Source organism: Phaenicophaeus curvirostris, chromosome 17 (genome assembly GCF_032191515.1).
Source record: "Phaenicophaeus curvirostris isolate KB17595 chromosome 17, BPBGC_Pcur_1.0, whole genome shotgun sequence".
Classification (NCBI taxonomy): domain Eukaryota; kingdom Metazoa; phylum Chordata; class Aves; order Cuculiformes; family Cuculidae; genus Phaenicophaeus; species Phaenicophaeus curvirostris.
In genome coordinates, this window is record NC_091408.1 from 14,174,783 (window position 1) to 14,200,456 (window position 25,674).

Sequence of the window (25,674 nt, forward strand, 5' to 3'; positions counted from 1 at the left end):
AGATCAGAACCAGATGGCTGTGTGCACCACACAGGCTGGCAGTCCTGAACCCAAGGCTGCTTTCACACCAAAGCCTACACCAACAGCAAACAGGTATCAGAGTATCAATTGGTCTGGGGCCTCAAGCCTTTTCGTTATGCACGCTCAGGTCTAAGTGCAACCAGACTTGAGACAACTGCCCTCCTGCACTCCCGTTCTGCTGCTCATAGAGCTGTTGAGGAGACTCTAGCATCAGAGGACTACAAGAAAACAGGCATTCCAACTGAAGACTTCATACAGCAAGGAAGAGCACTGTATCTGAAGACTAAGCATGCAGAACCCTTGGCTGTACAAATTTCTCCCTCCCGCCCCTCTCAGCCTAAGCACAAAGATTTTATTTCAGTTACTCCTACAGGTAAGACAGTCAGAACCACATTTAAGCAGCTAAAGAGATGTAAAAGTGAAATGATTTACAAGATGATTTTATAAATTTGCTCAGTGCTCTCAGCTTTCATAAGAATGCCACTTGAAACAGGGAAACAAAAATGAAGTAATCTTTTGGGTAGCCAGAAAAGCTAAATTACCTTTTTAACATTTTCCTTTAAAAGGCTAAAGTGTGTATTACTGAGAAAACACAACACATTTATAAACTAAGAATGAGCATTTTTAGGTATTGTTAAAAAAAACAAGAACATGCTTAGCTGAAAAAGAGAAGAAATGATGTTGCTAGGCAACATAGACAAACTATTTATAAAGCTTGAATACACTTTTGAGATGCTAAAATTTCCACGCATGTGGGTTTGAAGAGCAATGACAACTGCTCCTTAATTACTATTCAAGGTGACAAAGAAAAAAAAAGTAGGCAGCATTTTTCATGACATACCGGAATGCCTTTGGTTTCTAGAATGAGGCTCGGAACATGCCTAGCAGAAAGCGCTATACGTATTGCATCTCGAATTCTCTTCACCAGATCCTCGCTGAACACATGGTTTGATGCCATCTTCAGGAAAAGTATCACCCTCTCCTCTCCATCTTTGTTGTACTGAGGGACACAGAGGCTATCGGAAACCTCCTCAAAGGCTTCAACTGAAAATAAAGGAAGAGTCCTTGTCAGCACTTGCATTTGTGTGTTATTCTGGATGCATATTTTTTGTGGTTGCAACAAAAGAAGCATCACCTTTCCTAAAGCTGGAAAGAAAACACGTGTCCTGGCTACAATAAGCTACCCCTCTGGGTGCTCTGAAATTTCAACTCCTGCTCGGGGGAAAATCCAAGTTTAAGGACTGTACACTTAGGCCCAGACCAAAAAAGGTTGCTATAACTTTTGGGACAAATAACAAGCTTCTAAGATAAGCCATTTTCTTTGTCTTTCCTCATAATCCCCACTGCTGCATAGACATAAAACTAAGATGCTTGATCATACAAGAACAAGGAGAGGCAACAGGTGCTTAAGTCTCAGCTTAGCACCTCTGCAGGCACAGTTTCATTGCCTTTCACAAGACAGACCTGCTTTGAAATACAAAGCACAAACTGAAGAACTTAATCTAATTATTAGGAAAGATACAACAAAACCACTGTCAAGAGCTTGTCTTGGGGAGAAAAAAAAAGCAGAGCTTCAGAAGTCAGATACTCTCTTATAAACTTGCATGATATAATTAGTCTGTAAGGCCTTATTATATGAAAGCAACATCCTATGGATAATATCTTGACTACTTATCTGCATCCTACAGATACACTAGGAAAGCAATCAATTTCAAGTCTACAAAACAGAATTTTACTGTTAATTCTAATATGCTTTCTACTGCCTCTCATTTGAAACTCTGCAAGTCTTTTATTACTTAATCCTCCCAGACACCTTTATAATGCTTACATTTCAGATTTAAGGCAACCATGTCATAGCTGAAAGAGGTGGAAAGTTGATTTCATACCTATGTTATAGATTTCAGAACTTCCGAATCTTACACCATTTGGATTTAACGTACCATCACTGAAAATCAAACAAAACAAAGAAGCATTAAAATGTGATTAGAGTCTGATGAAAAGAGAAAAATTGATGCAATTAACTGAGTCTCTGTACATTTCATGCAGTGAATATGCAGCCACATTAGAAAATTTTAAAAGGATTTGATTCAAGGCATTTTGCTTATTAGAACAAAGTTGCACAGAGAACATCAACATTATTCATTCACCTTTCCCAGTCCCCCCCCTTTCCAGTAGCCTTCAAACACACACACAGAGCACTGATGACAAAATAGATCAAGAATTTTGTAGTATTCCACCATACTGCAATTGCACATAATCACTTTCCAATCTCTTCTAGCTGGAACTTGCATTTCAAACACAGCAGCCTCACATCGTATGTCTGCTGAGCAACTCTATTTGTGACATTGTCAGATCCAGCCTTCAAGGCATTCACTCAACTTTGTTTGGAACTGCAGCTTTTAAATGCAAGCAGAAAGTTTACCTACAATTGTGATTGTGAATGTCTACAATCACTAATACAGGCACAAATTAATACCTCACCTTCTGTAATTAAGTTTGGCTGTAAAGCAAGTCAATGGCAAAGCCAAGACCAGAAGATAAGTTTCCTGATTCACCACCTTCACCTCGAACATGCTACATTCCCAACTCACACTCTTACAGATCATCATTATAAGCCATGGAACACAAAACCAAGTCCAATACTGTCCTGTGTTCACATATACAAATGGGCTCCCTTCTCTCTAATCCAGCTGCTCCAATTAATTTAAGGGCTGAATTCATTACTGGATTTAACAAAACTAATACAAAGCTGACAGGCACAACAATCACGTACGTTGTGCTCTACGGTGAAGTTTGCAAATTTTAGCACTTATTCACTCAGAATGCTTTCACCAAAATACTGTACCTGCGACCCAGCATGACAATTCCTCCTGTCTTGGGATTAATTTTGCAGTAATCCCCGTGGGCCCAAACACCTATTAGAGAATGACAGAGGTTAAGTAGTTGATTTCTTAATTCATCCGGTCACAGCAGACATTTGTGAAAAACAACTCGCATAATTTAGCAAAATACATATAAAAATGTAACATATCAGATAGACTGAGAACAACTCGCAGCAAATGCAGCAGCACTTAACTACACAAACAATCCATAGTGCATTTATAAGGACCTAGCACACACAAAAGTAGCTCTCACATCAAGATCAAACCCTAGGTTCTCTTCCGATTGCTTGTCTGCATGTCTATCCAGCACCCTTTAGAAAACATATGAATAGTTGCTCTGAACACCACATTTTGAGGAAGGTGGAAGACTTCCACACAGGTAACAATATCCCCTCCAGTCTTCCTTGATCCACTTTTATGATGCAATTTTGTACAAGAAGCTTTCTAGGCTTGTACGATAGGTCTCAGAGAGTTTATGCACTTAATATTCTTGATTTGTGTTAATGTAAAATCAGATTTGACTTCTCAGAGCTAGAATAACTTTTGTATTTTTAAAGATGAATACCACCACAGCAGCCTGCCACAAACAGAAATACATGCCAATTCTATTCAACTTTTTCTAAAGAAAAAACAAACATCAATTATTTGCCCACACATGTGCACAAAAGACCATTTTCTAACTTAACTGTTACTTCCTTAAGCCTATATATGAGGAAAAACAGAAAAGGTGTTCCAGACTCCAGGCCACTGTGATTTCAGTCTAACAACTGTCAGAGATTTTTGATTTTCCATTTGTTGTTGTCAGGGTTACACGCAGACTGCAACATTCCCTCAATTTTCCTATTCGATTATACCCTGCTGCACGTCCTGACTCCTCTTGTGAATCCACTTTATCGCTGCTATTTATAAAAAAGCTTCCACCTCCAAAAAGAAGCAGCTTGAGGTCCTGCTCCTATAAAATCCCCTGCCCAGTAGGGAGCAGGGAGTTCAGCACTGCTGTGCCGCATAAGCAAAAGCTCTGGACAAGCAGAGTCCTCCACAATTATCAGGAGGAAAGCCTCTGGCCCACAGTATCTGCTCCTTCACTCCTGCCACCGCTGGAAGACTGTATGAACGCAGAATATGCACGTCTGAGGCAGCATATACTTAAACCTCATGCTAATGAGGTAGCGAGTCAGCACTTATCCCCTAGGATTCACTCCTCCAGCTAGGAAGGAGCAGGCTGGCAGAGGAGCAGCAGCACTCATTAGTGGAAGATTGCTCCCTGACCTATTCAGCACTTTCATTTCACACTCATGCCAAGCAGCCTCTGTCTGCACTACAGGTTATGAGGCTGATATGGCCGTATCTGCTTAACGACAAGCAAAATGGGATTGGAGCTTTCCAGAGGCTCTTATTAAATTGTTTTGGATCCATATTCAAAACAAAGCACTAGAAAACAGAGTGAGGTTATGAAACACGTTGTGGGGTTTTCAACCTGGAAATCTAGATCCAAAGCTGCACCTGTCTATCACCAGGCAACAATAAACCAGTACCTTCATAAAAGCAGCAATAGCCTCTATCCTTGGTCAGTCTGAGCAACACCCAAAGTCCTTCATGACGTACCTGGGAATTTTGAAAAATAAGCTTTCCTGTATTTGCTTCCATTCTCATCATTCCAGAAGTGCGTAGGCTGACAGGGAATAGGCTTAGTACAAACCAGCTCTCCACTTTCACCCCAAACTGGTTTTCCTGTTTACAAAGGAAAAGGTATTTTCTGCATTTCCCTTCTGTAAACAATAGGCCACCAAAGCAAACAGCATCTACAGTTATTACTTACATACCAGACTATGATGTAGGTATGAGATGAGCTGTGACTGGTGCTCTTAACAGCTTGTGTTCAATTCCTGAGCTCATCCCTACCTTAAACTCAATAACTTCAGGAAAGTCACACCACAGGGTGGACACCAGCCTGGCATTCACAGTAACACTGTTAATTAGCAGACAACAGAGGCTAGAATTTGTCCCTGATGGGCTTTAGCAGTGTCATGGAAGAGTGGTTTTTTACACACTGGTAATCTTCCCTAGAGTCCTGTGCGATCCAGACCACATGGATCCAGATCCAGGCTTTGTGGAACAACATGTTTCCAAAGTGTAATCACACTTGTAACAGCTATTTTCCCATCTGATGAATCAAACTTAAGGTCATGTAACTATTGCACTTCATAAGCATGCATAATATTCTGGATAATCATTACCTTCATCATTCCATGCTTCTACAGCCATTCCAAGATTTCTGGCCTGAATTTCTCCTTTGTAAACTGGAATTGAAACATTCTGACCCATGAAACACGAAATTATATCTGTCCCACCTACAATAAAATAAGTTCATTTAGAATACACAATAGTTTTTGGAAAAATCAAAACAGAAAAATTGCAGAAGAACTCTAGAATAGCAAACTTCCACCTTTGCCAAGCGCTCTGATCCCCATAAAGCAGCACAGAACATACAGTATTAGCAATGATGTTACATGACTTTTGACAAAGAAAGGTTTCTTCTTACTTACTACATCTTCTTACACATATATGCCTCAAGCAGAAGTATTCCTTAAGGCATAACTTTTCTCCTTCTACCTGCTTCTTTAATCTCATTTAATGCAATGTCCATTATATAAGAATGAGGAAGTAAACAGGTCATAGTTTATAAACTTAAGATTTCCAAGATGACTCCAAAATGCTTTCTTGTTTGTTTTCATTAAAGTAACCAGTCAAGCTACTCCACTCAATATTTCCTTAGATTGTGCACCTTTAGCACAGAGGCAGTGGGGAAGCTATGCTTATAGGACGAACAGTTACTTTAATAAAAATAAAGTCAAATACTGTCAAAGTGCTTTCTTAACTGGAATATTTAAAGTCTTCCTAAGGCTTCAAGGAAGTAGAATTAAGACATAAATCAACCATGTTATCTTCACTCAAAAATAATCTTCTGCATTTGAGACTATGAATGTCTATAGTGGTAAGTTCAAGATTCAGCACTAAGACCAGGGTCAGTAGCAGACTAGTCAGACTTTAAAAAAAAAAAAAAAAAATCAAACTAAACTCAGTTTAAAAGCCTTTTGAAAGAGGCAGTCCTCATTACAAAGCAGAATGAGGAGCTGTGTGGTGAACCTTATGCGAATAGAAGTTGCCTCAGCTAGCGTTCCTCACAACAAACCGCACAGTATGTGGGCTTGATATTTCTCTAATTATATAATTTACAAAAAAAAAAATTGTCTGCAGTGCCAATTACTTGGCATGAAAGAATTGAAATGGGAACATGGAAAAACCTCTCCAAGAGGTATTTTCTGCTAGAGTCAGCTATTTGCAGAACAGTACATTCTGTAGGTTAATAAACTCTTTTCTTGATCTCACCCTGCTACCCCTAAGGACAGCCAGTCAAAATAAATGATCCTGCTTAAAAAAAGCTAAAACCCAAAACATCCACCATGTCAGAAACATTCCACTAAAAGCCTTTGAGTGTACAAGCTTCATTATGGCACACTGAATTATGCAGAAAATCTCTGCACTAAAAAGACAATTAATTCCAGTTTAACTATAAGCAAGCCTGAATGATCCAAGGCTTAAGCTTCCCAAATACACAGCGGCAAACAAGCAAGAAGGAAGCACACAGGCAATGAACAGAATTGGTAAAGTGTAGCATAAAGGCATCACCTGAAATGGATCCCAGGAGGACACTGCTTTTTATGTGTTTGTAGACATACTCGTAGCTTTGAGATTTGAGCGGAGATCCTGTAGACAGTATAGTGTGGAGCGTTTGGAGATTGTGTGTTTCACCTTAAAAAGCAGGAAATCAACAAAACAGGTTAAGGTAGAACTTTTTCCAGAGTCTGTAACTATTTATCACTACAATCCAGAATAATTACATGAAGGACTTTGTGACAAGATACAGAACCTGGAGAGGAAAGGCAGGAGGGAAGACAGAAGGGATTCAATAGCTTTTTGAAGCTTACATGGTTTTAAATTTTTCTCTTCTAGCACAGCCAGCCACTTTGCACCCGTTCCAAGAATGGTGATCCTAGAGGGAGAGAGTTTAAATGTTTTGCATATTTTAACATGCTAAGATTTTAAAGACGTGCAATTCCCGCTGCAGCAAGCGGAGACTGGAGACACTGTACATCGATAAGTCAAGTAACAGAGTCTCTTAAAGCTTTCTAAGTGCAAGGTACATCCTTTTGAGCCATCAAAATTAGTCAGATCACATGTCATCTCAGTAGCTTTGAAACTTTTAATTCTATCTTTAAATATTAAGTAAAGTGTTCCCACCTCGTGGAAAACGTTCACTTTCATTTACAGGATTTCATAATTGCAGAACATTCCAAAGGTATCATAAAACGTTATAACATTTACTTCATTAATGGGCCATAATTGCCACTAGGCTGTTTAGCACAAAGCTGCTGCCTTGTTACACTCTTACATATAAACATTTTGCCATTTCAGGGCTCAGCTTTACAAAGAATAATTCACTCTGAAGACAGTATCCAATGATTTTTTTCTTAGATACCTGCTCAGTTTCCACTGACAGAAGCCCGAGTTGCAGGTGCCTAACTGAACAGGAAACAGTCTCATTAACCAAACTGAATTCCACCCTTGCAAAAAGTATATTTAGAGCTCTCCAAACCAACATAATACTTGAAATGAAGGCTGCACATTTTCCCTATCCTATCAATGTAAGTGCTAGTTTAATGGACCTGCTGACTTTCAGGAAATCTTCCCTACCTTCTGCTAATTCATTTTATATCGCAGCAACAAACTCGCTCAAGAAAACACAGAAATAAGGATAAGGGAAACAGTCTGAGTGCACAGAATATGGGCAATACATACATCAGTAGAACTTAAAACACGATCCTGCTATCCTTGCTTTCCCTTTAAAGGTATGATGGAAGGTAGGACTGCTCTTGAGAGAACAGTATAGTTTCAGAAAGGAAAGAGGGCTATTTCAGCACTCCCAAATGGGCACGTCTTCCTCTGCCATTCAGGTGAATGACAGTCGCTGAGAGGCTGCCACCTCTCGGGTAAGGACAGGCTCTTTGCACAAACACATCACTGCACAGAGCAATTTATCAGGTACACGGGAACAGCACCGTGAGAGCCCACAGAAGGATACGACTCCTCCAGTTATCACATACCACAATCCCATGAACTATTTTTACTCTTGTGTAACATCTTATTTTCCTTCCATGCTTCAAATTATCACTTATTTTACCGTTAGAATACATAACGCTTCCCTATTTTTAAGCTTTGACACTTCCTCTACAGCACCTGTAGAGCCTACTCTCCTATTTCCTCCCAAGTGCTATATAATAGGTGGATGGTGACTAAACACAGTTCAGGTGTTCAAGGACTTCAACAGGTCCTTAGTTGATGTCCACTTAAGTAATCTTTGCCATGCAACATGAGACATCTTGCATGGCAAGAATATGCTATCTGAAAAGAAGTATGGTACATCTTCAGAGATGTAAGATAGTCTTAACATGAAGTCTTTTTTTCAAGCATGTAACATATGACTGAGCTGGGAACAGACTGCGTTATGAAGTACCACACAGATGGCCACCGCTTTTAGCACCACATTACAAAGCGAGACGTGCAGACACATTTCAGTTACCTTCACTTACTTTGGCATGTAGAAACAATGCTTAAAAATAAGCTGTGTTATTTCTCAAGTCTAAATTTTTGCCTGTTCTGCTGGGTTGGTTTGGGGGGGGAGGGGCGGGGGGTGGCAGTGGGGGAATGTATCTCAAGTTTGTGGGTTTATTTTGTGTTGGGCTTTTTTTGTTGGGGTGTTGTTTTTTTACTGGAACTATTCTGACTAGGTACTAACCTTCAATTATAACAACCAGAGACTACACAACACAAAGACAGAGTAAAGCTTAAATGATTATCAAGAGTCAGAAAACTTTTTTTATTTTGCATTCACTTCCCACAAATTAATTCATTTTAATTGTCAATATGAATTCATTTTAATTGTCAATTAAAAATGACGCTCATTTTTTTACCATTCAGATTTACTGCTTACATCCATCTGCAAGTTACAAAAAAGCTAAAATTAACCAGTGTACAAAGTTAAACACCACCACCAGATTTTAGGGCTGTTTATGCAATACCTGCCATTTCTCTAGGTTTCGAGAGAGGGCACTGTGAGCCTATTTAGACACAACGAACTGTGAAAAACAACAAACAGCTTGACAGGGAGAATTAAGCATTATAGATTAAGCAAAATATGAAAATATAAGCAACCTTGCTAAGCCTTTACAGTCAATTTATGTCTTTAAGTCAAAGTGTGATATCGAGTCTTACGTTGGAGCTGCTTGAAATAAAGGATTTCTATTTTCTAAGTTCTGAGCGTGCTGAGAAAATACTCTTCAGATTGCTCCCAATCACTGCTTTTTGAAAAGGCTGCTCTTGAAAACTGACTATTGAACCAAAATTCTTTGTTTGCCTGGAATCCAAATACTTGGCTCAAATCTGAAACAATCAACTCTTTGTCTCTCCTGTTCTCTCTCAAAGACTGTTTTAGCACAAAATCTTAAAACATTACTTCCACTCAAGGCTAAACCAAAAGAAACTATGTGATGCTACACAATAGTTTCTGACCACAAGAATGACACTTTTAATAAGGTTGCTTGTATGCAATCACCCCAACAGGAACAAAGACCATTATCCTTGCATTAAATTTTGTTTACATACCCTAGTCTGTCAGTCAAGTCCCAGAGCACATTTGGTGAGGGAATTAGAGGAGAGCCATCATAAAGGACAACCGAAGCTCCTGTAGCAAGTGCAGTCACTAACCAATTCCACATCATCCAGCCAGTCTGGAAAAAAGAAAATACCTATATTAGTTTGTATCTTTGTCAGCTAGCTGTCCACTTTCCTGGCAGCTCTATCACAGGATCATGAGTGTTTCTTCCTGTCGTATGCTGCTAGAGGAGCTACAAGCACTACAAAATGAGACAGGTGTAGCTTTCAGCAGAATTATCTGGACCAAAGCGCACCTCCTTATGCATGGCAGGCCACCTTTCCCTCCATTTCCCTTATCTGAAGTTCTCCTGCTTTAAGAAAATGCTAACCCAACACTTGAGTTTATGCCCATCTCTGCTGATCAAGTTATCACTTGATAATCAGAAAGTAAGGCTGGAGCACTGTTTATCCTCACACCTGTTCCAAGCTACATGTTCCTGATGGATGCTTGTCTAACTTATCCTTACCTAAAGAAAGAAGGATTGCATACATCCCTATACATGCGCCTTTATAGCATGAATCGAGAGACAAGAGAAATTCAGGACAAAGCAATTGTTAATATCTCCATGGAGATACTACTACAAACTGACCAGTAATGTCAACATTCAGAAAGTAACTCAATAGCAAAGGCATGAGACTTCTCCTAATGTTACAGTAGCACACAAATTTGAAACACCTTTCTTTACCTTCTTTGCCTCAGTCTTTAATAGTAAGGAAAGTTGTTCCCTGTGTGTACATACACCCAGGAGTTAGAGGAGCAGAATGAGGCTCCCATGATCCAAGAGGAGGCAGTTAGAGCCTTGCTTGCCCAGCTAGACACCCACAAGTCTATGGGGCCGGATGGGATCCACCCAAGGGTATTGAAGGAGCTGGCGGATGTGTTGTCCAAACCCCTTTCCATCATCTTCCAACAGTCCTGGTTGACTGGGGAAGTTCCACTGGACTGGAGGCTGATGTTGCACCCATCTACAAGAAGGGTCGCAGGGAGGATCCAGGGCACTACAGGCCTGTCAGTCTGACCTCAGTGCCAGGCAAAGTCATGGAGCAGGTGATCTTGAGTGTGATCATGAAGCACATGCAAGAGAACCAGGTGATCAGGCCCAGTTCTCAAAAAGCAAGTCCTGCCAAACTAACCTGACTGCCTTCTATGACAAGGTGACCTGCTTACTGGATGACAGTTTCTCACAGCATTCTGCTTAGGACATTGGCTGCCTCTGGCCTGGCCAGGCGCACACTCTCCTGGGTGGAAAACTGGTTGGCTGGAGGGCCCAGAGAGTGGTGGGAAATGGAGTTAACTCCAGCTGGAGGCCAGTGACAAGTGGTGTCCCCAGGGCTCAGTGCTGGGTCCAGCCCTGTTCAATGTCTTTATCAATGACCTGGATGAAGGCATCGAGTGCACCCTTAGCAAGTTTGCAGATGACACTAAGCTGGGTGGAAGTGTCTACCTGCTGGAGGGTAGGGAGGCTCCAAAGGGATCTGAACAGGCTGGATCCGTGGGCTGAGACCAATGGCATGAGGTTTAACAAGGCCAAATGCTGGGTCCTGCACTTGGGGCACAACAACCCCATGCAGTGCTACAGACTAGGAGAAGTCTGGCTGGAAAGCTGCCTGGAGGAGAGGGACCTGGGGGGGTTGGTTGAACATGAGCCAGCAGTGGCCCAGGTGGCCAAGAAGGCCAATGGTATCTTGGCTTGGATCAGAAACAGCGTGGCCAGCAGGTCCAGGGAGGTTCTTCTCCCTCTGGACTCAGCACTGGTGAGACCGCTCCTCGAATCCTGGGGTCAGTTCTGGGCCCCTCACCACAAGAAGGATGTTGAGGCTCTGGAGCGAGTCCAGAGAAGAGCAATGAAGCTGGTGAGGGGGTTGGAGAACAGGCCTTATGAGGAACGGCTGAGAGAGCTGGGGGTGTTTAGTCTGGAGAAGAGGAGGCTGAGGGGAGACCTCATTGCTCTCTGCAACTACCTGAAAGGAGGTTGTAGAGAGGAGGGAGTTGGCCTCTTCTCCCAAGTGACAGGGGACAGGACAAGGAGCAATGGCCTCAAGCTCCGCCAGGGGAGGGTCAGGCTGCATACCAGGAAAAAACTTTTCACAGAAAGGGTCATCAGGCACTGGCAGAGGCTGCCCAGGATGGTGGTGGAGTCCCCATCCCTGGAGGTGTTTAAAAGACAGGTAGATGAGATGCTCAGGGACATGGTTTAGGAGCAGATAGGAATGGTTGGACTCAATGGTCCAAGAGGTCTTTTCCAACATGGTGATTCTATGATTAGAAAAATGAAACCACCACATAACTGAACTACGTAGATCAGTTCGTCCCTTTTATTTACTAGGCTGAGAGTTGGGCAGTTTCTTCCTTCATCACCAAAACAAAAAGAGGTAACATTCTCATCTTCACTATGGTCAAGCCTTCCTTAACACAGGAAGGTGGAGCCTGTTTTGCAGGTGATATTGATGAGAGATCAATAAACCTAAGGAAGTAAAAATCAACCCATACTCCTCACTAATTAGATCAGAATCATTTAATGTGGTTTGACCTTTCAAAAAGATCTCATTTAATTATTCCCCCGATTTTTTTTGAACTCTTAAATACAAGAATTTCCTTGCAGAACACAATTTACAAATACATAAAGTACTTGTCAATTTGTAGGAAAAGCTCACCCATCTTTATATAAAATATACATTGAAGTGTTTTTAAAATGCCTTAATAAGCCACACTTGCCGTTGTATAGTACATAATAACGTCATTGCTGGTCATGTTGCCATGAAGAATGTGTTCCTTCAGATGCTGTATCAGCGTACCCTGCAAAAGCAGTGAAAGAAGCATATAAGTTCACATAAAGGAAAGGCAAAACTCTGACAGCACATGAAGACTTTAAAAAGCCTAGTGTTGTCAACTCTTCACAGGATGTACTCCAGGATTACAGGGAAGTATTTCCTTTTAACCACAGCTGAAGTGAATTTCAGGGCCTGTTAAAAACACAGCAGCAATCGCCTTCTCCATTTTCTCATATAGCTTTTCAGCCTCTCTCATTAGACCTCAGCAATTCCCACTGCACATCACCTGTAATCCACAGAATAACTTCCTCCACTTCCAACTCTGCCCAGCCATCAGAGTTGCAGAGTACTCCACACAGACTATAATTTCAACCACATGCTTTTACTAGTCAAATTTTCCAAGATAAGCCCTTTGACAGTTTCATTTTCAGTATATCTAGGCAACTGGAAGTTAGAGCTGCTACAAACAAACAGCAGCAGCTGCTATACAATAGCACTATTTACCCAAATTACCTTATCTGCTAGCACCTAAGAGACAAAAGACTTAACTGTACATACCTCTTGCAAACACCAGTGACTAGCAACATGAAACGTCTCACTGCTCAAGTTATCAATATAAATAATGTGGTTACATCTATTACTTTTCTCTTTTGTTGGAAACGCTGAAGTATCTTTCTGATCATCATTAAAGCACAACTAAATAAATTTACTGTTTCATTACTTCACTACTTCACTGCAGTGACAAATTAATGTGGGTGATTTCAAAATCAAGATGGGGGCTGCATTTATACAGTAAGTTATAGTGGAACTATTAAGATCCTCATAAGCATGAAAAAAGATTTATGCTGAAAGAAAAGATTATAGGCAAACATTTGAAATGAAAAAGGTGAGTCATGAAACTGGCACATGCTCCAGGAGAAAAGGCAGAAAACATTAAATAAAAATAAAGGAGTAAATCTTATTTTCTCTTTGCAGCTCAAAGGAACCAGGTCTGAATTCACCTGCTAGTGTTTGAATCCTCTAAACTGTCACAACACTGCCACCTACCTACAGTTGTCATCATCTACATCTAAAAATTAGAACAATACAGGGTTTAGGAAGACTATGTCTAACTTAATTGTTAAGGTTGGCAAAAGAACTGGAGGTGTTAAAACAATTATTTCATTTATTTATAAAAGCAAGCACATGGTTCCTGTAGGAGAATCTGAAAGAGCCACACAAAATAGTGAAATTAAAAGTCATATTCAATTAAAGTAACTATTGGCTTTCTTCTCCCTTCATTTAATTGCTGCTGTTTCAGTTTTGGATCCAAAACGAAATTCTTAACTTAGACAGAGGCTACCAACTTTTCCCCTGCAAAATCTGTTAACTCTCGGTCTGAAAACAAGGTATCCTGGCAGAAGGTGTGACTATCCTGAAGAACTTACAGCCCAAGATGCTCTCTCAAGTTTATTTATAGGATTTGTGTGACCCTCAAAATAAGTCCTAAGCATTTAGCATTTCATGACAGATCTGGCAGCTGATAAAAGAAAACAACTTACTGGTCTCCTTGTCTTCACTGGGCTTAACAGTGTTGATAAAGCATCTGGAGTGCCAAAAACTCGCTGCTGCTACTGAGCCACAGCCACGCTACCAGAACGAGACCAGCACTACGCGGTTCCATAGCCGAGAGGGCAGCTACTCACAGCTGCTGATCCTGGTCTCAATCATACAATGTTCTCTACACAGCATTCAGAAAGAGTCCAAGCATGAAAAATCCTCAGAGCAACTCACCTATGGTTACAAGAAGTCTATAGCAGCACACCTATAGATCTTGAAAGCTATATGTCTTGGAAGTCCTTACAATGGACAGAAATGAAGTGGACTTCACCAAAGAATTCTTTCCTTAGATAGTTGGACATACGGAGTAACCAAAAAGGGGTAAGAAGCAGAACCAATGTTTTTAGCACTATATTGAATAACAATTACTCACTAATGTTTTTCAATAGATGTCCTTCCTTAGCACACCCAATCCTTCAACATGATACAGCTTTGCTTCCAAGAGCAGAAAGATCTGCCTCCCTCTGAGGCACCATTTAAATCATATCCCATTACCTGCCTTCATTTTCATGTTTACATGTGTTGTATCCTCATGTGTCAAGAAAACAGAATATGAGCAAACAGACCAGAAACATACAGCAGAATTAGATAATGTGGGCTGTAAATTTAAAGTTAGCTCCCTACTAGCATCTGTAAGATCAGTAGAGTAAAAAAACAGCATTGAAGCACATTGCTAAGAAGCAATAATTGAAATGCCCTTACTGAAATGTCACCTCTTCTTGTGTTTTTAACTATCAAATCCAAGCCAGTTAATCTAAGGCTGGAAAATGAGACAGACCATGGGCCAATTCTGCTTTTGTTGAAATCAATGAGAATCCTCCTATTAATTACACTGGAAACAAGATTAAACTAAGAATAAACTGAGGAACCAAATCAAGCGTGCAGAACACATCTAATCATTTCTTTGCACGGATTTTACTGTAGGCCCTATCCCAACTGGCACACAGAGCATGCAAACCAAGGAAGCCTCCGATGCATACACTTGCTTTTAGGCTCTCGGAGGTGTTAGCACCAGAACTTAAGAAAAAGTGTCACCCTACAATATGCAAAAAACACAGCTGCCCAGTGGGAACACAACCCTCATAAATAAGATACCCTATTCAAACCATCACACTCTTTCCTCCCCAGGGAGGACGAATAGACTCTACCTCAACTCTGAAGTAGCTCTGTTTGAACTGAAAAGATGATTCAGAGGGAGAGCAGAGGCAAGCTAAGCTGACAGCATGGGAAGGGAAAGAACTTTGCAATAGAGGAAAGTCCTGTTGTCTGATCTGTATATCTGTGTTTTTCATCTCCCAACTGTTTATCATGCATTGCTGAACAAAACCTGTCCCGTTTTCACTAATCCACCTTTTTAAGTACTTAACCAGTCTAAAGCTAGCACAGCTTCAAAACGGCTGTCAAACTTAAAAATACACCTCCTCCTTTCTTCTTCACAAACACAGCATTTGAGTCCCAAAGGGATCGTTTTAAGTCACATGCTGCCTGGCATCATCTCCTGCTGACAGTACATAAAGCTGAGTGTTTACAGGCAGTGTGGGAGTTGTCTGAGGGCAAATCCTCCGGTCCTTGCCATCAAAGTGATCCTGCTCTCAGGATACCTAAATGACTGCAGCCAGTCTCACAAGATGCTCATCCTGACTTCCAGAGCAAAGAGGAGAAACAGTGGACACTGGCTAATAGTTGCGCAGTTTAATTTGTACAAGTTGGTACAAACAACAAATTCTGCCTACCTTAAGGAGGAAAAAGGCCTGCCTTTTAAGGACTATACTAATGGCAGAGTTAAAGTGCAGGAAGCAACTCCAGCAGTCAGGCCTACTGTCAAAACTAAGTTGCCTAGAACAACTTCTGAACATGAGTAGTAAACAAAGCACATGAGCACATGTGATTTTGGCAGCAATACAGCATATAGATTTAGTCACACCAAGATGCTGCCCAAAGCAGAGCTTCCATACAAAGCGAAACTTACACCCAAAGAGAAAGCTAACGTTCTGGCTTTCTTCCTTAAAGGAAGATTGGTGAGGATGACATGCTCTGAACTGATAAACATAAGAAAAAGTTTAAGGTCAAAAAAATTCTAGGTAATAAAAATGCAAGCTCCATATGGGCCACTTGACAGTGTCCAAATATCAGTTACACGCACTTAATTCAAGTTCTTTGCCCTTTCTTCTGCCAGTGTCAGTCAGGCCAGTTCTACTAATGCTGTGGTGACACTTACTCCTAGGAAACTGCTGAAATCTGAAATGTCTCCACACCACTCTCTAAACTGCGTTATTTTATGCCCCTATTAATCCATATTTGCTTTCAAACAGCCAGTTACAAATAGAGTTTCATTGCAAGTTGCTGAAAAACTGTCAGCAATCAATTCTTCCTTGAAGTACATTTAGATCTGATACTGTTAAAGGAAAAAACATAACCCAGGTAATTATATCTAGATGGTGCAGCTCCAGGAGGGAAGACATACCCCTGCCGAATGCACCATGCATTTTGGTGCCCCCGTTGTGCCTGATGAATACATGATAAAGAGAGGATGACTGAAAGGCAGCTGTTCGAACTCCAGCTGGGGAGCCTGGTCTCCTTTTCCAGTAGCAAGGAAGTCTTCCAAAAAGACACTGCATAAGTGGAGAATAAAGGAACATTTAGGTTTTGCTTCCAAACCATTGCCCCAGCCCAGATACAGAGGTAATATTATATATAATAGCTTTTACAAACTACAAACTCAAGCTATGTTTATTATTTTTAATCTTATCTTTCTACTTTCTTTTAATTGCCAATAGTTTTGTCGCCTTTTTCTGTTTTAACGTAAAATGTTAGTTGAATACTGAAGTATCACAGTCAAGCCAACAAATCTGCTCCTCTGATCAGCTGTCAGCCTTAACAGGTCAAAGCAGAACAAACTTATTCCAAACAGACTCTGGAAACTCAACCATTTACAAAAGGTATCCAACACTTATTCCTCACTAGTAAATAAGAAACTAGTTCTCTACAAAATGTCACTTTATTAATTGTTTATTTCTGGACACCGCTTTTTCTCCTTGCTATACCCTATGCAATTCTGGCTTCATTTGAGAACCGTTAATACCAACGGTGGTTTTGTAGAAGCAAAACAATCTGCAGCAACATACCACTACTGTCTTCAACATGAAGCTTGACCCAAATGAAGAATCTGGCTAAATCCTAGCTTCCTCAAGTTCAAGGGATCAAGCAGTTTCAATAGCTATCAGCATGCCCCTCATCCCTGGTTTGCTTAGAAGCTCCCGTTACCTGTTTGGAATCTTAGAAATATCTATGGTTTCTCTTGAGAAGACATATGGAATCACGACCACTTTCTTTAGATCTGGAAGCCCTGGAAGAAAGAAAGAAAAAACAAACATTTCCCACATTCAGTTACATAAACCAAAGGTCTTTTCTCTCCGATTGGATTGCACTGTGTCATGCACTAACAGAACTAATACTGATGTAATGAGTAGTCAATATAGTTTTAAATGTTAAGAAACCCCAGAAGACTAAAACGTTACTCAAGATATTATTTCATCAATATTGCCAGCCTTTTAAAAATACACATGTAATCTGCAAGCCCTGGTGCTGCAATACCTCTTCATTTGTCTTCACAGAACTTCCCATGGGCTTAAAAAACCCAAAACATCATCACTACTCCACCTTCCCCCACTCACACTGCCAGCTAATTGACGCTGATAGAAACAGATAAATTTAAGTGAAGATTAGAAAAAGCCTTAATATTGCACAAAGGATTGATTAGTTTTTACTTAAATCAGTTCTGCAATTCTAAGTGGCCAGAGACATACTGGAAAGGAAGGACAACAAGAAGCAGCTAAAGCCATCACTTCTAGAGGCCGTGCAGGCTTTGAGTGCCCACAGAACTACAGCGTAACTAAGAGTAGAAGGTATGCGGCAAAATACCTTTTACCACACTAAGCAGCTTTTCCAAGTGATTATGTTCTTTGCCATTGTATATAACAGCTTCAACAGAGAAGACGAGCTTAGGCTGAATTTGGGAAAATCTGTCCAGTACACCCTAGGGACACAGAAAAAGCAGTTAAAAAAAAGAGATTAATTGCTACACAGTAGGAAAACCCGCTGGGTGCTAAATGTAAGTCTCATCTCAAGCAAGGAGCAAGGACAGGTTTTCGTAAAAGAACATCTACTTTTTTTTTTACTCACTCAAGATCTTCAAGATACAATGGGTTTGAAAATCTATTTCACAACCCCCAAATATATCAACCAATAACAACGATAAAATGACCGGAGATCACAGAACATTATTCACTGAAGCATCCAGTTCACAACAGTGTCTAAGCACTTCAAAATTCACCTTGAGAATCAGATGAACAAGCTCACATAAGGAAGATAAGCACTTAATTTTGATGTGGGCAGGAGCTGGGCACTAAATTTCCTGAAGGCCCACCAGACTCCAGTCCACATCTGCAGGCAGGTGCTCCACATGCCCTAGTAGGCTACCAGCAGTGATGCTTCAACAAGTAACCAATATTTTTGCAGTCTGCATGGAGAGAAAACTGAAAGACACTGGTCTTCTGGAAGATGCATTTATCATATGGCAAGGTGGCACTTCACACAAACTCACAGCTTTGTTCTGGTAGGATTCACAAAGTAAACTGAACCACTGATTTGTACCAGAACAAGTAGGTATTGAACACACACTGCACACCACCAACAAAAAACTACCATAGCTCCTTGGGGACCTCTAGGGCAGGACACATTCAAATGCTAAGTTTTTAGGTGCCTCATCCAGCTTTCACTGTCTGCAGGAATTTACCATAGCTATTCTCAATTGAGAGAAAAGTCCTCCTGGCATTTCTTTCATTTTTCAGGTACACTGCATGCAGCAGTGGAATCCAGAAATGGATGTTTCCGTATTCAACAGTGAGAAGCAAATCCTTTTAGTAAAAGCTCTCAGCGCGCAATAATGTTCATCTCCCTAGATGCATTACTTGAAACATTAAGAACTACAGGATTACTCAAGACTACAAAATTGTCATCTAACTGTTCAAGAACAAGCTCCTAAATCACGTTGCAAAAATCAGGCTTCAAGTCATGCTTATTCCTCCCAGCATCCTTCATCCTCCTGCTTTGTCCTCTACTTCGCAGTCAAAATGAGATACAAATTATCACCAAATCAGAAGACCATCACGATTGAATAATCTCTATTAAAACTCCTCCTTTCCAAGATGGACCAGTTAGGGTTGCAAGAACACTGACAGCAAAAGTACAGAGGTCCTGGCCTGACAACATCTCCATATTTTCTTTCTAGAAAAGTTCACTGACCACCACAGGTAAGGTACAGGGATACAACCGAGTATTAACATGCAACCACATCTGCTGAACGTCACTTAACAGCTTTCTCTCCTATCACCTGGAGATGTATTTCCTTTCCTTTGCTCACATCATAAGTAAATACAATGACACTGCACTGATATCCAACTTTATCAATTAGGTTATTTAAAAAAAAATAAAACCATCATCTGTTTTGGTGACAAAAGAGGTTTTTCAAGCAGCCCTAACGCATCAGCTAACACACTCAAACGAAGATTTAATGAATGCATTACAGTTACTTCTAAGGGTGTATGAAAACCATTTTCCTGCTTTCTTAGGTATGTTATCATACTTACTTCCTTGTACTATTTTCAAAGAAATGACCAAGCAGACAAATCACAGCCTGTGTGCACATACGTATACATGCACGTGCGTATGCAATACACATTCATGCTGAGCACAGAGCATACGTCCATGCTGCCCGATGTATAAAAATGAAGAGCAATGAGAGAACTAAGGGTATTCTTAACAGAAAGATCAGATCTGAAGGTAAGTGCGAATCAGAAACAAATTCTCAGGGTATTATTAATTCTGCAAACACACCCAGTTGGATTCATTAGCACTGGCAGGATCATATCCCGTGGGGCAGCTTGGTGTGATACAAAGGGAATACAAACAGATGGAACATGTAATTGCTACACTGGAACTTTAATCCAACCAGATGGCTCAGCAAGGAATTGGTTTCTTAAAAAGCTCAGGTGTACTAGATATGGCTCATTCTATTCCATGAGCCTCAAAACCTGTACCAAAATTGTACAGGGCCCCACGAAGAGAGCTGCACTGACTTTGTTAGGGCTTAAAAGGTTTCCAAATAGTTCCAAGAGCAGAGGCTCTTCTTAAACTTGCAGGTCGAAACATTTCTTATGGACAGGTCGCAAAAGAACCACTTTCCTATTAACATTCCTATAAGGATAGCAGGGACCAGAGAACTGAAGCAAAAGCTGCCAAGAGTGCCAATTCAGTGTGAGAGGGAGCTCACTAGCTCTCTGACAGACTTCCTAAGAGCTTGGGAACTCTTTGAATGTGCAGCATTCAGAGCCTGCAACACGTAGGCAGTTCTGAAAAGTGACATTTCTAAGGCTCATAAGGCACACAACAGGATCTGAAGTGTTGAAAACACTACACTATTTCCCAAAGCACAAACAAAATCTTCATTTATGTTAACAGGACCAATGCACCCGCACAGGAGGAGGAATCTCTTTTCCTTAGGGTGGAAGCCAATATCCCCAAAGACCTCTGCTGATCTGCCTCAAGATTTTAGGGTTTGAATTCATGCCAACACATGCTGTCAGGCCAAAGGAGAACAAATTATATGGATGGCACTGCTTCTCCAAGGCTAAATTTTGTTAGAAAACTATCACAAAAACTAAATAAAGCTGGGCACTGAAAATAGCTTCACATCAACACAGAAAGAAAACGTACCAGTACTCTAATGCAAGCAAAATGAACAATCTTCCCCCAGATGAGAGATCAAATCACATTGCAAAGAAAATATTCCATACTGTCATTTTCTGAGCAAGCAGAAAATATTTGTAGAACAGATTGATCATTACATGCTGTAATGATTTTTTTAATGATTTTTCCCCAAAGAGACAACCTCCCATGTCAGAAAGTGGAATTCTGCTGCCCTCTAGCGCTAATCCAGAGACAGTTCCACACAGCTAAGCAGCTCCTAGACTTAAACAGACAGGTACTGCCCAAAAACTTCCTATCTTCTATGCTCTGCAGTGCCCAAGCAGGACATTCTCCAAATGCTCTTATGCAAACTTTCATCACAGAATTACAAAATGTCAGGTTGGAGGGGACCTCAGGGATCATCTTCTCCAACCTTTTAGATGATGTATAGTTTAAACGAGATGGCTCAGAACCCTGTCAAACTGAGGCTTAGATGTCCAGCATAGATGAATCCACCACTTTCCTGGGGAGATTATGTCTAGATAAAGGTTCAACCCTCCATCTTAAAGCGATTTGTATCTGTTGCTGCTTATGATGTGTACTAAAGACTTTCCCAAGAAAGCAGACTATATTCCAAAAGCTTCCAGGGCACACTAACGTCTGTTCGGATATCACAATCATTCTCACCATATTTTATGCACTGCACTTATTCCTACACTAAAAAGTTAACAAGTTTGTGATATTAACCAGAAATTCTTCCACTGGTTGGCAAACAAACCCTTCTGGAAAAGACCAGCTGGGGTGCTCCTCACTTTACCAACTATTTTAGGAGAGAGAGGGGAATGTGACAAGGCAGCACAGGGAATGAGATTTGTGAAGGAAGGGCCAAGCCCCAGAGAACTGTCACTGCTGCTCATTTGCACATTTAACATCGTAAAATCTCACTAAGACTACAGATTCCGCCTGAAAATATCCCAAAGGTCCGTTAGCCAAAGATACTCAAAGTAATGTGCTGAAAGTCATTGATAACTGAAAGCATGGGTAGCTAAAAGAAAAAAAAAAAAAATCAGGTGTACTTGGCTGTGCCAAGAGTGGCAGTAAAATTAAACTGAACAGAAACTACCACTTCAATTTATCACCTCGACATTTGCCTGAAGCACAAAGATAACTTTCTGGAACAGGCAATAGGAAGGTTACTCACATTAACACCAAAGTCTGGTGACGTTGAGCTCCAGATAGCACCAATGCTCGCAGCAGCCAGCATTGCCTCCACCGCATGAATGCTGTTTGGTAAGTAACCTGGGGAGAATTTGAATGGTTAGAGATGGAAAAAAACTAAAACAAATCACATCTTACAGTAAATAACTTATACAACAGCTAGTTTCAACAGATTAAAAAAATCCTAGGCTGAAGCATTCTTTAAAGTCTTCCACACAATCAATAACATCCTCCTTCTAAATCAAATCACTTACACAGGGAATTAGGAATAATTCCATTTACAGAAAAGGTTGTATCAGGTTTTATATCTACAAGGTAACTCCTAATTTACAAATGTTCCTGCTTAACTAATGAGACTTTCAGGATCAGAAAGCAGCATGCTGGAAACAAGAACTAGAAGAGAGTAAATTTGTGGATCAAATGGGGTACAGCAAGACCAAGAATCCAGAACTATGCAGGGGCATAGAACAGGTCAGTAGAAGCAGCCACTAAAGAAGGAAGGAGTACCTGGAAGTGAAGATTATAAATAAATCTATTCAAAAGAAGACATTCAGCTTTACAAAGATAAAACTCACCTGCTAGATGCTGCCAGAATCTTAAATACAAACAAACCAGGGTCTCTGCTGACAAGGGAATAATACAGCAGGATAAGCCCCGTAACATTCCCCTACAAATGCAGCTCTTCAGGTTTATCTCACTGGCCTGCAGCAAGACTTCAAGATTTAAATTCAGTTTATCAAGGCATATTCTTAAGCCACCAAAAAGATGGTCAGTTACTTAAGAACAGGCACATGAGAGGCCTAATTGCAGTACTTGGACATCTAATTACAAAGCAAACTTAAACTGCAAGAACCATGCCTTCCAACCCATTTAACCAAAGTGGTGAGCACTGGCAAACCTTGTGCTGCACTGGAAGCTGCAGGTGGCTCCTCAAGTACATCAGACAGCAAAAATTCTAGTGCTAAGCACTAGCACAATATTTATGGATGTGCATTTTGGGACAGAAACTAAGATCACAGATCTCAATAGCAGTTTCTGTCAGGTTAACTTGATCAAGTAGGAGGGCACTGAGCTCTGGTTTTGCCAGCGTTGTCTATGCAGCTCAAAAAAAAAAAAATCTATCTTTTCTACTTTGTAAAATATAGACTTTAAAAGTAAGCATTCATTTAAACAGATTTTTCTTCACAATTCAGTGAGATCAGTTTCTTGAGACCAGTTTGACCACCTCAGTTCATCTGTAAGCTCCTGTGCTTTTGGGAGTAGCAACTTTGAAAACAGCATCACGGCTGAAGGCCAACGATTTCTGAAATAACCCACCACTGTGAATAAAAACCTCACATCACAGTAAGATACAAATTACTCTCTAGAACTGCCTACAGTTTGCGGTGGTTTGTTCAGTGAAATACTTAAGTACATGAAGTGCAGCAAAACCTCAAGCTCATAAAGGCATTATTTATTCTGCTATTTTTCCCTTAGGGTCAAGGTTTATGATACAAGGTACAATATCCCAGGATTTTAGTGATTTCTGAGAAATCCTCCTCCCTGAACAATAATTTAAAATTTGGAATTTATGAACCAGAACAGACTAAAGTGTCGTTGTGTGATGCAAGCAGTTCTTTTTTAACCGATGCCAAATATTTCCACTGAGTATTTCTTGGATGGGATTATCGGGGCCAGAGTGCAACAAAAACTGAACACTATCTTTTCATGCTTTGGAGCAGCTTTACCTTGCCACAGCTTACAAGCACCAGCTCTATTATAAGCAAGTTCTCCTTCTCACCACTCCTACAAAAGCCCTCCAGGCAAGAGCACAAGTCTCTGCTTATGATTGTGAGCCAGACAATTAAATCATTACTTTCATTTGTCAGTTGGTTTGAGGTAGTGTTTGAGCTTTAGAGGTATCAGCCAAAATTGCCAGAAGGTACAAAACACACAAGGCAACTTACTCTGCATTTCTGTACCTTGAGCCTGCTCCCTCACCAGAGTTTTCACCTGTTTGTCCTAATCCACAGCTATGTAAGAACTCATGTCACTTTTCTCTTGACAGCTCCCAGCTCTCAATGACACAAATGACTTCTCCTGTCAGTCTTTCAGATTAAAACAGGATTTTCAGAAATAAAACCAATTTCTCCCTTTCTCACATCAGATATTCTACAAACTAATTACAGCAACTGTCACACATGTACAACTCCCTGCATATGAGTGTGTCCCTTGAGGTATCAACCGGCTCCTCCAAGCATTCACGACTGACACAGGTCATGAGTGCCTAAAACTGTCAGCAACGTTCCTGTTCACCAAGAGGATGAAATATCCAACTTTTTAACCTGGACGGGTCACAGAACAGTGACCTCCGTACAGACACTGTACTACAGAAGAATAATGGTGCAGCTAATTTAAATATTCATGATGCATTTGTTCATGTATTTAACTAGAATCTCTACGTTCCTTCATAGGATATTTCAGTTAAGGATCAAACCTAGCATTTGTCAACACAGGTGTAGTCTACAGCAGGAACTTCTCTATCTTCACACACCCCTTTCTTGAAGCCAGTAAGAAAGGTGTAAACTACCTGCTGTTACTAGAAAGAGGAGGATCTTCAGACCATCTTTGAGGGAACTAGAAAGCAACTGAAAGAGGGCCCAGGAGTTGGTAACTCAGCACCCAGGAATTCAGAGTATGATGTACCAACAGTCTTAGCAGTGCTCCTCCCGACTCATTCATACAAAATATCCATAAGGACAAAGAGATAAAAGCTCTTCTTTGACATAAAACCTGTGACAAATTTCTAAGCAAGACGAGTGTTATCTTGCATTGTACGGATTTTTTTAAGAGGCACTTGAGCCCAATCAGCTCAGGACAGCCTTTTCTGTCAGTTGCTATTTACTTAACCTAGTGTACACCAAAATTAAACTTAGATTTGTTCATTTACACTACAATCCTTTACCAAAAGAATAGGTTAAAATTGTAGTTAAAAATTTCTGGTATAATCATGCTGGAAACTATGCCAACGCCTCAGTTCAGAGTGCTGAGAACACATTCCCTGCAAACATTTAATGCCTTCATAAAGCAGAATGCGTACTCAAATAGAGGCATCAAAACATTCACAGTAATCTGAATAATAAAAAAAAAATGGACCCTACATCAAAGATTCAGTTCCAGCCTTGAAAGAATACATCAGGAGGAAGGAAAGTAGGGAGCTGCAATCGAAATATCCTCTCAATGGCTTATACTACTGATTTACAGCAGCCCTCAAGAGGCTGAAAGGCCACACTCCCATTTTCTCTTTTGGATGTTAATAAAGCATTTCATACTCCTGTAGGACTTTAGAGTGGTCATCCTACCTAACATTACTGTGGTCTGAGACTATTAGTAACACACTAATCTTCTTACAAAGCTAGCTTTAAAACCCACGTAAGCAACTAAGGCTAATACAGTTACTATAGATAAAATACCAGCTTTAAACAATGTCATTCATTGATGTTTTGTTGACGATTTTTTTGTGTGAACACATGGGGAAGATTAGTTTATTTAACTGCTGACTTGTAATAGAACAAAGCTGGCTACAGGGATATAATAGAAGCAACCTATCTGGAGATGAAAGACATAGATCCTCCCTGCATTATTTTATTCCTGCTGCAGTCATTGTTATTTGCTGAACAGA

The 25,674-nt window shown here is 40.5% G+C and overlaps 1 protein-coding gene across 1 annotated transcript in view; it reads right to left on the bottom strand.

The window, feature by feature from the left end:
* AACS (acetoacetyl-CoA synthetase) overlaps positions 1-25,674 on the bottom strand; it is a 47,680-nt gene that overhangs the window by 3,122 nt on the left and 18,884 nt on the right. Inside the window, exons 5-17 of the mRNA XM_069871361.1 lie at positions 21,997-22,094; positions 17,970-18,084; positions 17,313-17,394; positions 16,513-16,660; positions 12,394-12,474; positions 9,627-9,751; positions 6,893-6,957; positions 6,594-6,716; positions 5,141-5,254; positions 4,509-4,634; positions 2,867-2,936; positions 1,908-1,966; positions 863-1,065 (exon numbers count right to left, since the gene is read on the bottom strand). Coding sequence (XP_069727462.1) covers positions 863-1,065; positions 1,908-1,966; positions 2,867-2,936; positions 4,509-4,634; positions 5,141-5,254; positions 6,594-6,716; positions 6,893-6,957; positions 9,627-9,751; positions 12,394-12,474; positions 16,513-16,660; positions 17,313-17,394; positions 17,970-18,084; positions 21,997-22,094 — 1,409 coding nt within the window. The remainder of the gene's footprint in view (positions 1-862; positions 1,066-1,907; positions 1,967-2,866; positions 2,937-4,508; positions 4,635-5,140; positions 5,255-6,593; positions 6,717-6,892; positions 6,958-9,626; positions 9,752-12,393; positions 12,475-16,512; positions 16,661-17,312; positions 17,395-17,969; positions 18,085-21,996; positions 22,095-25,674) is intronic.